The sequence below is a fragment of the Nannobrachium achirus genome (genome assembly GCF_963921795.1).
Source record: "Nannobrachium achirus genome assembly, chromosome: 4".
Lineage (NCBI taxonomy): Eukaryota > Metazoa > Chordata > Actinopteri > Myctophiformes > Myctophidae > Nannobrachium > Nannobrachium achirus.
Genome location: NC_137813.1, coordinates 27055535 through 27070534, shown reverse-complemented (window position 1 = coordinate 27070534; position 15000 = coordinate 27055535). Strand labels below are relative to the sequence as shown.

General features: G+C 44.6%; 1 protein-coding gene across 1 annotated transcript in view; it reads right to left on the bottom strand.

Moving 5' to 3' along the window:
* cacna1ia (calcium voltage-gated channel subunit alpha1 Ia) overlaps positions 1-15000 on the bottom strand; it is a gene marked incomplete at both ends in the record, with an annotated part of 282782 nt that overhangs the window by 131104 nt on the left and 136678 nt on the right. The window contains 4 exons of the mRNA XM_080723189.1: positions 165-525; positions 10893-10985; positions 11460-11627; positions 13371-13545. Coding sequence (XP_080579315.1) covers positions 165-525; positions 10893-10985; positions 11460-11627; positions 13371-13545 — 797 coding nt within the window. The remainder of the gene's footprint in view (positions 1-164; positions 526-10892; positions 10986-11459; positions 11628-13370; positions 13546-15000) is intronic.

Below are 15000 nucleotides of genomic sequence, written 5' to 3'. Positions count from 1 at the left end.
ACCCTAACAGGTCCATTTGGTTCCATTTGTACACTGTCAGAGTTAAGGGAAGACCTTGAAAGTTGAACGTTTGAGAAACAATGGCTTAGTATTTATATTGTTTCTGTTTAGTATAGTCAACGTTTTCAGTCAACAAAATCAACACTAATGCCTCTCCCACTCACGTCTCGGCGGCCTGGAGTGATGGTGCTCAGCATTGGCGCACGCCCCTCCGCCTCCCGCCACCGCCGCCAGGCCGCCCCCTCCCCGCCTGTTGGCCCTGCTGGGCGGGGCGGGCGGCGGGGGCTTGCCGCTCAGCGTGTAGTAGAGGGCGGCGGAGCGGCGCTTGGCCTTGCGCAGGACGTGGCACACCAGCTGGAACATCTCCTCGTAGCAGTCGCCCGGCTCGGCCAGCGAGGCCAGCGTGGAGGAGGACAGGCACTGGGCGCGCTGCTCCTGCATCAGCTGGTGCTCCCGCTGCTTGGTCTCCGAGAACTGGGTGGCGATGACCACCAGGCACAGGTTGATCATGAAGAACGAGCCGATCTGGGGGCAAGGTGGGGACAGGAGGACAGTGGTCAGGGCTGGCAGTACAGCACTGATTCTCAAACATTTGTGGGTTGTGGGACACATCTTTTTGGGGTCCCTTTATCCCTATTTTTTTTTTTGACATTTTTAAAAAACATTCCTCAAAAAGCTACCATAAGACTTTCATGAATACAAAAATATGCAATGATTTTTCTTAGCAATTTCATTAATACATAATAAAGAAATTCCATATATTAGGAAACAAATGTTTAAGAAGTAGTGAAAATACAAGCTCACAAATACAAGTAGATCTGCTATTTTCACTAGTTTGGGTCCGCTAATCTAATCTCTAATCTCTCTTTTGGGTCTTGAGCTAAAACGTTTGGGAACCACTGCAGTACAGCGCTGGGAGATGACTTCAAATCAGTGTCATGGTAATTTCAAACTTTGGCCTTGAACACATTAATAAATACATTAAAACAAAAGAAATTGCAGATCTACAAGATGACAACAAGTCATGGTGTGAGCTTGTAGATAAGAAACTCTTGTCATAACAACATCTGTCCCATTTAGCGCCACCATTTTTTCAAACACATTTTTGGACACTGCTGACCTGACGGTCGCTTATCTCCCGATTAGGGAGTCTTACTGGTATTTTCTTCTTTTTTTTATCTATTACAGTTGCACTTTTTCATGTTGATTCTTCGATAAGATCAAAAGAAAAGAAAACACTGCTTTTCGATTACTTGATTAACCTACAGGAGCAACAGTAAGTCAGTTATAGGTTCTACATTTCGGTTTCAATATATTTTCTGTTAATTGTCCTAGCTGGCGGTCAGATCTCATAACGTGGAGATGAGAATTCCCTGCAAGAATCCTAGCATCCCTATTGGACATGTCATAGTAAAAACATAACAGGCAAACATTCAGCAAAAACACCAGATTTACAGTTCAGCACACACACACACACACACACACACACACACACACACACACACACACACACACACACACACACACACACACACACACACACACACACACACACACACACACACACACACACACACACACACACACACATAAACAGAAGTAAAGCCATGTACAAAGGACATAAAAACTGCCAGGAAAACAGGCAGTTATAAAGTGCCAATAAGGCAGAACATTGGTACATACAATAACGTTGGCAAACTTGTCAAACACTATTCGAGTCACACATAAAGGCTGAATATTGATTCATGGGGAATATAAAATAAATAAATACAATATGGAGATCCACCCCAGCAGCACTATTATTTTGGAGGCTAAAATAATGGATTGGAAGGGGGTTGCAGCGGCGGAAAATAGGATACAGATTAAATCATAACAAGGAGAGAAAGCGAATGAGGACCTCATTGAGTGAATACAGATACACACAGCTGTTAATGCAGCCAATGGTAAATGATCCAAGTCCTGTGATGCTCTAGGCGGGTACAGTGGCTTGTGGATTGGTAATGACCGCCACACAGATGCCTTGCCTAATGAACCTTATTGTTCTGGGTAGAAATGAGGAAGTGATGAACTTAGCGAGGGAAGATTAGCACCACATAACAACAGCAACAATAAACAAACTCCACAGTCAGCTGTATCCAGGGGTGTTGCACCAAATTCTGGGCCCTGGGTACAAGGATTCACTGTGGGGCCCCTGTGCTTTAACTATTGAAAAATAGCAGATATACAAGCTCACAGCGCGGCACCGAGTGCCGCGCTGTGAGCTTATAGATCTGCTATTTTTGAAAAAACATGAAAATCTTTGAATATTTCAACGATTTTTAAAAAAAAAACCTATGTTTTTATGTCAGTGGTGCTTTCATGTGAAGGACCCCCAAAGTGTGTTTAGCCACGGACCCCCACCTCAAAACATTTAGTCCCGGGACCCCCCAGAAGCAAAATTTGAGTTACAAATGGTCGCTTAGAAAATACATATATTCAAAGATTTGAACACATTTTCACGACTTTTCAAAAATAGCAGATCTACAAGCTCGCAGTGCGGCACTCGGTGCTGCGCTGTGAGCTTGTAGATCTGCTATTTTCCAATAGCTAAAGTATATAAAATAATGAAGGCCCCGCCACCTTGGGCCGTAGTAACTCAGTCCCTCTTTCCCCCCCCTTGTGACGCCCCTGGTTGTAACTCCTCAAGGAAGGGATTTAGGGTAACAAAAGCGCTGTTGCGTTCATTTTACACATAAAAAGACATACAGGAAAGAACGGACCGTTCCAGCGATAAACGAGAACCTGCTGTCTTTCGTTCAGCGAAGGAGTTTGCTCTGGCATCAGTCCATATACTGACGTGACGCATGCCAATTATCTCCCTGTAGCAACGTTAGCGCACATGCTAAAGGTCTCCAGGGGGCTTGGCTTCACACCAGCCTGAGTGTGATCGGAGCAGACAGATTGAGCCAACATGTGCCCGGAGCACAATTCTGAGCCTGCCTTATGTTTCATTCTTTCATTCCCTATTTTTCTCTCTCTCTCTCCATCCCTATGTTCTTACTCCCACGCATCATGTTCTATTTCCTCCCTCTCACGATTCCATCCTCTCGCTGACATCTCTCTATCCGTCAATCAATCTGTCCCTGAATCGTACAGTGCCGATGGTGGCAGGCATGATCTTTCATTTGCTTCCTCTGGGCCAGGGAAAGGTAAAGGAGGGCTCGTGATGGGATGAGAGATCCTCTCTCACGATGCGTGGGGACCCTCTGGCTGACCCCTTTAGCAGTGGTAATAGTCATTCTCGTGGGACGGTGGTAATAGGAATTCTTGCGGGACTGTTGTTGGCTATTGGACTCCAAAGAGTCGGGTCACGGTGCGATGATTAGATCAATATAGCTTAGCGCGGTACATCCCGTAAAAAAAACCTGCCCGACAGATTGAGGCAGCTTTTTGTGGCCCGAATGGATGTTTTTGTTCATTACAAAATATCAACACGTACTGTACATGTCTGTGCGTGCGCACACACGCACGCACGCACGCACGCATGCACGCACGCACACAGTCAAAATCACCCAAAAAACATTACCGGCCAGCCTGACAACGATTTTGCCCCAAAAGTAAAGCTTGCAGACATAAACGTTGCACGCATACCACCCAACATGTACTGTGACAGTATAGAGTGGCAGAGAGGGAGGAGAATCACCCATCTGGGACGATCGGGTGAAGAAGGCTGGTCAGCAGGTGTGTTGGGGCTTTGATTTACCTCCAGCCTTGCACTCTGTGTGTGCGTGTGTGCGTGCGTGCGTGCGTGCGTGCGTGCGTGCGTGCGTGCGTGTTGTGGGATTCTGATTAGGAGGTAGCCTTGCGCATAATCAGAGAGCATAATCAGATATCACAAATTCAGGTGATCGTGACATTATGCATGCATGTGGACACACACAAACACACACACAGACACACACACGAAATGTTTATTTATGACCACATAAACAGAAGTACAAGGATGCCACAAACAAAGCTCATAAATAATGACACTGCACTGTCATTATTCAGACAATATGAAAGAACAGCCCGTTACAAAGAACAGCAAAACATGGTTACATACAGTATAGTTGACATACTTGTCAGACACAGCGGACATAAATCATGGGTAAAGGAAACAACGCCTCCTCCAAATTGAGCGGCTTCCTATAATGGCTGACACTGAGCAATTTGCTTGCTAACATTTTGGCCCTCCTGTCGGAGAGGCCTGCCATTTGTAATCCTGTCACAACCAACTTGTGCACATGCCCTATAGGCTGATAAAAACTAAAAGTTGACATCTGTAGCCTCGCTGTGAGATGGTCTGCTCTAGCCAAAATCATTTTGCACATAACTACATTAACGACGGCAGTTGCGACTGATGTGGTATTTTAGATGTTTAAAATACTGCACTCATGCTGTGACCCACTGACACACCGCTAACGCTGTCACTCGGCGCAGGCACGCACACACACACACACACACACACACACACACACACACACACACACACACACACACACACACACACACACACACACACACACACACACACACACACACACACACACACACACACACCACTTAGTAGCCGCACAGCCCAAGAATTACTGCACAGGCCCATATGTATAGTCAGCTCACTGGGCATATGCCAAATATAGAGCCCTGGGGGACCCCGGTCAACCAAGTGCGGTATATAGGCTTTAAATTGTAAAGTACCAATATAGCCATGAGTCTAAACACTCTTTTTGACACAGTGGAGGTCAAACTCCTCTGTCTTCTTAGCGTCCTGCATGATTACTCACTTAAAGGACGTGTGACAAGCTTTGATTTATACTGCCCTCTGACCACCCTCCAACAGACAGCTTCAATCATTACTCACATCATAAGAGGTAGAAGAATTGCATGCCAACCTTTTGTTTGATTTCATCGCTGTCGGACAACTTAATGCCCTGCTTCATCATGCAAGAATGTGGTACAAAAGTAAGGAAAATAGCTGATCTACAAGCTCACAACGCGTTGTGATGCGACCCGCTGTGAGCTTGTAGGCTCTCAGTGACTTAAACATTTCAGTCAGACACTCTTGTTGAGATTAATCCCATTAATTGCGATGCTATTGCTATTTGGCGACATGGCTATGCTCCTACGATTACATGGACACGATAATAGACATGTGAAGCCCTAGGGTAGAACCAATTACTGTACATACACACAAATTAATAGAACATATTACAATACATGTAACCTGCCTTGAATCACATGCTGACATATGGCTCTTTTTGACTACAAGAACTAATTAAAGTGCGACACGTATCTCACAGGTCCTGGATATGTTTCCATCTGCTATACAGCTCAGTTTCAGACGAGGTTCTCAGAACCTCACTTGGGTTCTGCTCATGCAGAGTTGATTTAGTTTTAGTCATTGTCTTGTGAATAACATTTAGTTTAGTCTTAGTCATATTTTAGTCGTCTGAAATGTTTTAGTCTAGTTCTAGTCGCCTGAATATCCTAAGATTTTAGTCGACCTGAGCGCAACCAAACATAAAACAACTTGTCTTTTAGTTGTACTGGATCTCTTCTCCATAAAACAACTTGTCTTTTAGTTGTACTGGATCTCTTCTCCATAAAACAACTTGTCTTTTAGTTGTACTGGATCTCTTCTCCATAAAACAACTTGTCTTTTAGATCTACTGGATCTCTTCTCCATAAAACAACTTCCAGCTTTTTTATAGCTTAGTCAGTGTGGTTGCTAAAGGCAACACACTATTGTATTTGGTATGAGTTTTCTTTTGCCAGCAAAGTTAACCTGTGTTTTGTAAACCTTTTGAGTACTGTTATCCGAATTGTAAGCAGTGGTGTAAAGTAACTAAGTACATTTACTTAAGTACTCTACTTAAGTAATTTTTTTAGGTATTTGTACTTTACTTGAGTATTTCCAATTTCCAATACTTTTACTTCCACTCCACTACATCTCGGATCCAAATATTGTACTTTTACTCCACTACAATTATTTGAAAACTTTCATGGTAGGCTACTTTCAATAGTGAAATGTAGCTGCTACTAAAGGAGGTAAGGAGGCTGCAGGGAGGTGGAGGGAGTTTGCTCTGCACTGACGAGAGATGTTGAGTGAGATGTAAGAGTGAAAGAAGTATTCCAGATTGAGCCATTAGGATTGTGGCCATAGTGTATGAGAGTGGGGCCAGCCTGACTTCCATGCCTGCCCTGAACTGCCGCGATGCCCCATCTATATATTGGAAGGAAAATAAGTAAATTGACTTGAGATGGTTTGATAATAATCAAGCAGTGGTCTGGATCACTTCAGTTCAAAATGAACATAATTTGTCATCTCTAGGGGACAGTAGCCACACATCAGACAGGGCTTGCATGACACTGACAAGCTGCTGCAATTGGTTTTAGCAGTCGCAGTGAACAGCTGTCCTATGCTTGAGGCATTAATTTACTGTGTCGGCTCATTCTAAACGTGAAACCCAAACAGCATGCAGCCTTTAGCAGGGGCGTCTCAAGGGGGGGGGGGGACTGAGTTGCCAGGGCCCAAGGTGGAGGGGCCTTAATTATTTTATACTTAAGCTATTGAAAAATAGCAGATAATTATACAAGCTCACAGTGCGGCACCGAGTGCCGTGCTGCGAGCTTGTAGATCTGCTATTTTTGAAAAGTCGTGAAAATGTGTGCAAATCTTTGAATATATGTATTTTTTAAGCCAACATTTTAACTCAAATTTTGCTTCTGGGGGTCCCTGGAACTAAATATTTTGAGATGGGCGTCCGTGGCCAGATACATATCATTCTGGGAGTCCTTCATATGAAAAAGTTTGCGCACCACTGACATAGAAAAAAAATTGTTCCAAAAAACCCTTGGAACAATTTGAAATATTCAAAGACTTTTCACAATTTAAAAAAAAATAGCAGATCTACAAGCTCACAGCGCGGCACTCGGTGCGGCGCTGTGAGCTTGTATATCTGCTATTTTTCAATAGTTAAAGCACAAAAGAATGCGTAATAATGCGTTCATGGGGTCCTTGCACCCAGGGCCCAGAATTTGGTGTGACACCCTTGGCCTTTAGCATCAGGTGTTAAAATATGGTCCCCACGAACGCGACCCTGGTAGCAGGTGTTAAAATACGTTTCCTCATGTGATGGGACACGAACTCAGCCCGAAACACGGACCACATGAAGGCTCAAAGCAAAGCGGAGGCAGCGGCCCATTGACCAGACAGACAGAAGTGATTACACGGCAATTTGAGGCCCAGTGTCTGCGATCCCCGGAGAGGCGCTGCCAAGAGGCAGCGGCGTTGGCAGTTACAATCTAGGGTATACAAAATGTGCCAAGCAGAGGTTTAGTGTTACAATCATGGCTTGTTATATTCACGAACGCCGCAGCAGAAACAGGCCAATATGCCCAGGAAGAGGTGGGTGAGTAACAATGTGGTTATTCAGGCCAAATCTTTTTTTCGCTCTGTGTAATGTTTTGTTCCTGTCTACTGCAGCGTAAGTAGAAGGATTTTGGGGGATTAGAAGGTGATTCCTTCCCTGTGGTTGCTGTGCTGTGTTAAGAGACGTGAGGCAGTGATTTTTTTCCCCCTACGTTTTTCGTTTAACAATCCGCATTTCAGCTTGGTTTCATAGCTACTCCTCTTTACTCCTTTTCCCCTCATTATTTCTCTCTCTCTCTCTCTCTCCCCCCCTCCTCTCCTCTCTTCTCCTCCTCTCCTCTTCATGTCTTCGGGCCAGCTTGTAAAGAGGCACCGTCTGGCAGTGCATGCTGGGAGCTGACACATCTCTTAAATGCTACGGTGCAAAGGGGGAACAGCGTTTCTATTCTAATGGGCCATGTCACCCATGGAGCCCGGAGAGGATTAGCCTTAGGGCTGAGAATTGGCAAGAGCCTCCAAATAGCTCCGAATTGATTAGTCATCGTGACTAAAGTGATTCCAATATGACAATCTATAAAATATGTTATACACGTAAATACAGGACATATTATTATGCACATTAAACAGTATTATCATCTGAATATTCTGACATAAAACTGCTGATAAAGTAGGTTCGGGGTATGATAAACTGCTTAAAGTACGACTTCACCACTTTTCAACCTACAGTATCTTCATATACAGTAACTGGTACTCACTAATGTTCACGATAAAATAGCATTTTCTTTTTCTCGGTTTGGGTCTCATAGGCGGGCTGTGGGTAGTTAAGAGACCCACCTACCAGTGACATCATCGTTAGGCAGATATGCCCTCATATGAGACACAGACTTTTTTTTCTTCTTTTTTTGTCATTTTATCATGAACATTAGTGAGGACCAATTACAAGAAGACAGGTTGAAAAGTGGTGAAGTCGTCCTTTAAGTTATAGCTACTTCTGTTCTGCTCTGTGCTCTTGGGTGCACCGAACCTGCACTAAGATATAAAGACAGCTAATTGCATGCTGATGCTAATGCCGTCGCCCCCAGTGGCAGGATTCAGGGCTCGCCACTAAGCGGGACCCGAGGCGAGGCTTAAAGATAGTTGCTCACTCATGCTGAGAGTGTGTGGGTCTCCCGACATGCACCGTGGGACAGGGGAGTGGGACAGGACGAGAAGACGCCCTGCGTGCTGTCCCTTTATTCAGGTGCCCTCCTGTTCCTTCCTTTAGTGAGTCTGTCACCCCTCACTGCACCTGTCACTGCATCTCTCTTTTCATATATACAACTATCCATCCCAGGGGCGTCACAAGGGGGGAGAAGTGGGACTGAGTTACTAGGGCCCAAGGTGGAAGGGCCCTAATTATTTTATACTTTAGCTATTGAAAAATGGCTGATATACAAGCTCGCAGCGCGGCACCGAGTGCCGCGTTGCGAGCTTGTAGATCTGCTATTTTTGAAAAGTCGTGAAATGTGTGCAAATCTTGGAATATACTGTATGTACTTTTTTAAGCGAACATTTGTTACTAAAAAATTGCTTCTGGGGAGGCCATGGAACTAAATATTTTGAGATGGGGGTCTGTGGTCAAATACATATAATTTTGTGGGTCTTTCACATGAAAAAGTTTGAGCACCAATTTTTTTTAAATAGCAGATCTACAAGCTCGCAGTGCAGCACTCGGTGCTGCGCTGTGAGCTTGTAGATCTGCTATTTTTTCAATAGTTAAAGCACAAAGTTATGCGTAAAAAATGCGTTCCCAGTCTAAATGGGTTAAACCTCCCCCTATGAAGAACATTCATGGGGGGCCCGCAGTGAATCCTTGTACCCAGGGCCCAGAATTTGGTGCGACACCCCTGATCCCTCCTCACTGGTTTATCCGTCTGGGGGGAATCGCTCACATCCTTGAACAAGCCTCTCTCTGCCATAAAACGTCCTCCTGGGAGTCAAGTTAATTATTACCCCCTTTTCTGTCTCATTTCACGTCTGTCCCTTCGCCATCCCTCACTTCTCTGCCCGTCACTCTCTTTCTCGCTCGGCGTCCTGGTGCATTTTATCTCTGCACCATGCGTCATTTTGTTTTGCCTGCCCCACGCCGGCCCGGATGAGCCTGAGCCAAGTACACCAATATTTCTCAGCCGTCTTCCGCATGCAGCACTTGTTTACACTATTCATAAAACATGGCCATAAAAGGAGATGGGCCACGCCAAAAAACAGACCATCGCAGCTCTCTGTCTCTCTCTCTCTCTCTCTCTCTCTCTCTCTCTCTTTCTGTTCTCTATCCTTCTCTATCTCGTGTCTCTCACATACACATGCATCATGCATGTTCATAAGGGTGACCTATAGATGAATTTAAATGTTTACCTTTATTCCTATGTGCAGGCGTATTTGACGTGTCTGATAATAATCCCATATGGGATGGGTCAAATATTTGTCCAGACACGGAAATAAAATATTCATTCATTCATATTCCTTATCGCTCTGAAATACATTTTGTCGTTGTCGGGTGAAAACCCTGTATCTCCATAACCGTTTGTTTTGCATTTATCATTTTAAAAATGATTTAAACTAGCGAAAACAGCCGATCTACAAGCGTTGTGTGCTTGTAGATCTGCTGTTTTCACTACGTTTGTGCGAACGCCTTGTATGATGAAGCAGGGCTTTACTTTACGAAAGAACGTACAAATTTGAAACTTGGATATACGAAGTTTCCGCTCGACAACGACAATTTGCTTTTTGACACAGCTTGACATGCCTCTTTTAACCCCCCCCCCCCCCCCCCTTATCTCTCCCCCTCTGTCGCTCCATCTCTCTCTCTCTCTCTCTCTCTCTCTCTCTCTCTCTCTCTGTCACTCCGTTGGGTAGAAATGTACACTGCGCGCTCTCCCTTTGGAAATTGATTCTCAGGGCTCACTTTCTCTCCGGTGCTCCTATTGATTTTTACAAGTCTATTAATATTGCAATCAGCCTCACAGGGACCTATCTCCCCTACAATCTATACAATGTGATGAGACCTGTAATGTACACAATAGAAATACCTCTAGAGATTCACCTCTAGAGGCTCAAGGCCATGGTAACACTTCACTTGTACTTGATCTTTATCAGCCGATTACGCCGGAACACCACGGTACCCTATACCGTATAACACGATTCTGGTTGAATCTTGAATGGCACGTTACCATGGCGACAGATTGAAGTTGGAACTGATTCACACATTTTTTTACTCAAGATTTATTAGAATGTAAGATTAAAAAACTAAGGCATCGTTGCTTCAACTGGGTCACATTTGTCAGTGGTTCTCAAAGTGGGGTCCAGGGACCCTCAGGGTTCCAAATGGACCCTTAAACCCTTGTAACTCTGAGAGGTTCCTTGAAATTAAAAGGTTTGAGAGCCACCAAGGTATTGTGACTGACTGGGCAGTGTATACAGTAGTGGCTAGTAGCCTATAAACACTGTGAAATTGACTTACGATGATGAGGAAGATGAAGTAAATGAAGTTGTAGAAGGAGTGGGCGTCCATGACGTAATACATGATCTCCACCCAGCCTTCCAGAGTGATCACCTGCAGGGAGGGAAAAATACACATAAAGATGTGCAAATCGACCCCATACACTGTGCATCGATGAAATCATCACTGTTTACAGTACTTTATGTCAATGAGCGAAGGTGAGTTTAATAATAATGCTGCCTTTGACCCAGTGGTTCTTAAAGTGGGGTCTGGAGGGGACCCCCAGGGGTCCTTGAAGGGGTTCCAGGGGGTCCGCAGCTAAATTAGTTTAACCACGTTAACTCTACAAATTGTAGATCTGCTATAAAGAATAAAATAAATAAAAAACCTCTGGAAATAAATGTTTTGGAAGAGCATACACATCGTGTATGGGGGTCCCTGGCACTCACTATATTCAAACAGGGTGGGTACACACACACACACACACACACACACACACACACACACACACACACACACACACACACACACACACACACACACACACACACACACACACACACACACACACACACACACACGCTATACCTGAAAGATGACGATCCAGGCATAGACGATGTTGTCAAAGCTGATGGCTCCTTTGTGCGGGTTGACGTTGCTGGGGTGGCAGCGGGTGTAGTACTGGTGCCAGTTGATGCACAGGCCCACCGCTCCACCACTGCCGTTGGCCAGGGGCTCGGGGGCCAGGCCCAGAGCCTGCATGGAGGTAGGGGCAGGGTCACAAGCCGTTTCCAATACATCAGTACAGTATTAAATCATCGTTATCAGGACGATTAACTATTCTGTCCATATCGTGACATAACTCGGACGGTGCTGAGTTGGCTCATGCAACCTTCGCTCAAGTTCGGCTGAGACGGCGCGCCTCCGTCATTTATTGGTAAAAAAAAAAAGTTGTCTGCGGTGGCAGAATAAAGTGCCACAAGCGGGATACGAACCCGAGGAGCACAGGTTGACAGTCTAATGACTAGTCAACCAAGCCACTGAGGCAGCTGCTGAGATGGCGCGCCTCCAAAAAGAAGAACCTATATGGAAAATGGCTGATAACAACATACTAGCATGCAGAATACGGCCATTCTGGCTACATTTAATGGTCCTGATCAGGGCTGATAACGACGATTTAATGGTGCTGATAAAATCAAAGCGGATGCAGCGTCACAAGCGGGACATTTTACTTCACAATTAACCCCTCGTTGAGTAGAGTCCCTCAGAGCCCTACATGTATATTGTCGTTGGCGGGTGGAAACCTTGTATGTCCAAAACCGTTGGTTTATCGTTTTAAAAATGATCTAAACTAGTGAAAATAGACGATCTACAAGCACACAACGCCTCAGAACGCGAGGCGCTTTGTGCTTGTAGATCTGCTGTTTTCACTAGCTTTATGCAGCAGTCTTATATGACGAGCAGGGCTTTAATTTTACGAAAAAAACATGCAAATTTGAAACTTGGAGATACAAGGTTTCTGCTGGACAGAGACGATATGCTAGTTGCTTTTTTGTTTTCGCTCCACACTAACAACATTTCTTTGCTGAGAATAGCCAATCGACAAGTTGTGAGCTTGTCGATCTGCGGACATTTTTGATGTACCCTAAAGCCTCGATCAGAGTCGGGTCCGCGGTGGAAGGCTATCCACCGCGGTGTAGTCTTTTTGAGTCATAAAACTACAACGTTAACGCTCAAAAAGACTACACCGCACTACACCGACCCGACTCTGATCGAGGCTTTACAGGTCCATTTGGTTCCATTTGTACACTCAAGAGTTAAGGGGGTCCTAGCAACATTTGAGAACCACCAGTACTAGTTGGACTCCTAATGTGCCATATAGTGTCAGAGTAAATCAGTGTCATTCATGTTCGGAAGAAAACCTGAAGGCTTGACGTTCAGTAGGCTAATTGGGTCTTATGATGAAAATTAGAACATTATAATGGTGTGTAAAATTTGCCACTGACAAGACCAAGTCTTTGCCATGGACACATGTGTCCGTGTACGGACATATCGATGACACCTGGGCCCAGAGGCGTTAATTTCAGAAAGAAATAGGGGGTGGCAAAAAAGAAGTTACCACTTAAAGGGACAGGTCACCTCCAAAATGACATTTTGATTACTCAGCCTATGGAGACTAGAGTTCAATATATAATTTTTTAGTTTTTGTCGCATTGTTAAGACAATTATTTTGATTTCAATAGATTTAGCACCATTGTGATCACAAGTCTCCATGGGGTGAATAATAGGTGAACTATTCCTAGAAGCTCCATTTCTAAATTAGTGGGGGTGAAGAGAGAAAATGTGAAAAATCTGCAAAAAACAAAACAAAAAACAAAAACAATCCAGAGTCGGGGACAATATGCATAAAATAACTGAATCTGAGGTTAAATGTGAACACTAGGGAGATGCCGTTGCCATCCCCTGATGACCCAAATGGCGCCCCCTGCCTGGGCCCACCTGGCGGTGCAGCGCGTCCTCCTTGTCCAGGCAGCAGGAGTGGCCTCCCTCGCGGCGCGCCGGTACGTCCACACAGGACATGATGCCGTTGTCGGGCCCCAGGGAGCAGATGAAGGGCCTCTCGTCGTCCTCCTCCGGCTGGTAGTACGGCGATGGCAGCGCCATGCCAGCCGGCCTGCGGGACAGGGACAAAGTACATGCTGAGTATCGATACTTGCACTTGTTATCCGGTGGTGTAAAGTAACTGAGTACATATACTGTACGCTAGTACTACATACAGATGTGCCAGTTAAAAACTTTGCACGTAGTTTTCTAGAGATTGGCAGAACATTGAGCTTGTAGATCAGCAATCTTTGCTATTTGTATGACCTTCTCTGACTTGGAAGTTTAAATCTATCTCTGAAGGTGGATTCTGCTTTTCAATGGGAATGGATTTCTGCAAATGTGACCCAGCATAGCAGAGGGGCAGTCATTTCGGAAAGCACAGCTTTAGACCAGCCCTGAAATTACTTTTTTTTCTTTTTTTTTTCTAAAATGTGATAAAGCCACAAAAGCATTTCATAAATATCAGGCTACATTTCACTTAAACGCCAGAGCTTAACTCTGCATGTAAATAAGACTTTTAATTAATGTGAAGAGAAACCTCACATTTTGCAGGTTACATTTCATCTAAAAGGCAGAATTTCTCAGATCTAGTATTTCTGCATGGCATAACTCAATAAGCCATATCTACAAAACTGTTGGGTCAATCTTCACAACCAATATATCATTTTGTAGCTATGATTCCCAGCAAAAAATGAAAATGAAAAAAAATTCAATGACTAGCCCTCAGCTGTGTTCGGACACAAATAATACACTCCATTCTCTATAAAAAAGGAAAGGGAAAGAGAAAAAATGCATTTGCAGGAAGTTTTCAGGAAAAGAGCAGTAAATACAGCTGTGAAGAACAGAGGATTCCCTGAGGATACCTGGACTGTGATTGTGCTGTCCATCGATTATCTATCAACAGTCATCGGCTTCCTTTATTGGCAATACCCAACTCATCAGCTTTGGCTTTGTGGATTTGTCAAACTTTGTGAGTCACTTGTGCCACTGAACCATTATAAGCAGTAGAGCACACATTAGGACTCTACTTCTACAGAGCAAGACTCAAACTTCTGTGTTGGAGATGTTCTGCTCGACGCTGCATCTGAAAGGAGGACCAGGACTATGCTATCATGTTGCAGTTGCAGTGGAGCACGAGCTGTACTGCTTTACGCGCTGGACCAAGGCTCAGATTGGTGTGTACATTTTCAACACTGTGTCTTTACGCTGGAGGGGGTTGTCCCCAGTGACACCTGGAAGAGAGGAACATCGCTGCTGGGGCTACACAGCTGTACTGATAGAAGATATCATCTACATCTGGTGTACATTATATAAAAAAAGAGTCTGCAACGTGCTTTGTGCATTTCATGTGGACACTCACAGATGGTTTGAGCCCAGGGTTTCTGGGAGTATTCCAGAGGTGGGTTATGACCACTCAGCCTGTGTCTTGGGGATGGTCATGTTTTTCAATGGAGGATGGAAGCAGACTGGAAGGACATGGACTAATGACATGTACAAGTTGGACACCACCACGATGGTCTGGTCT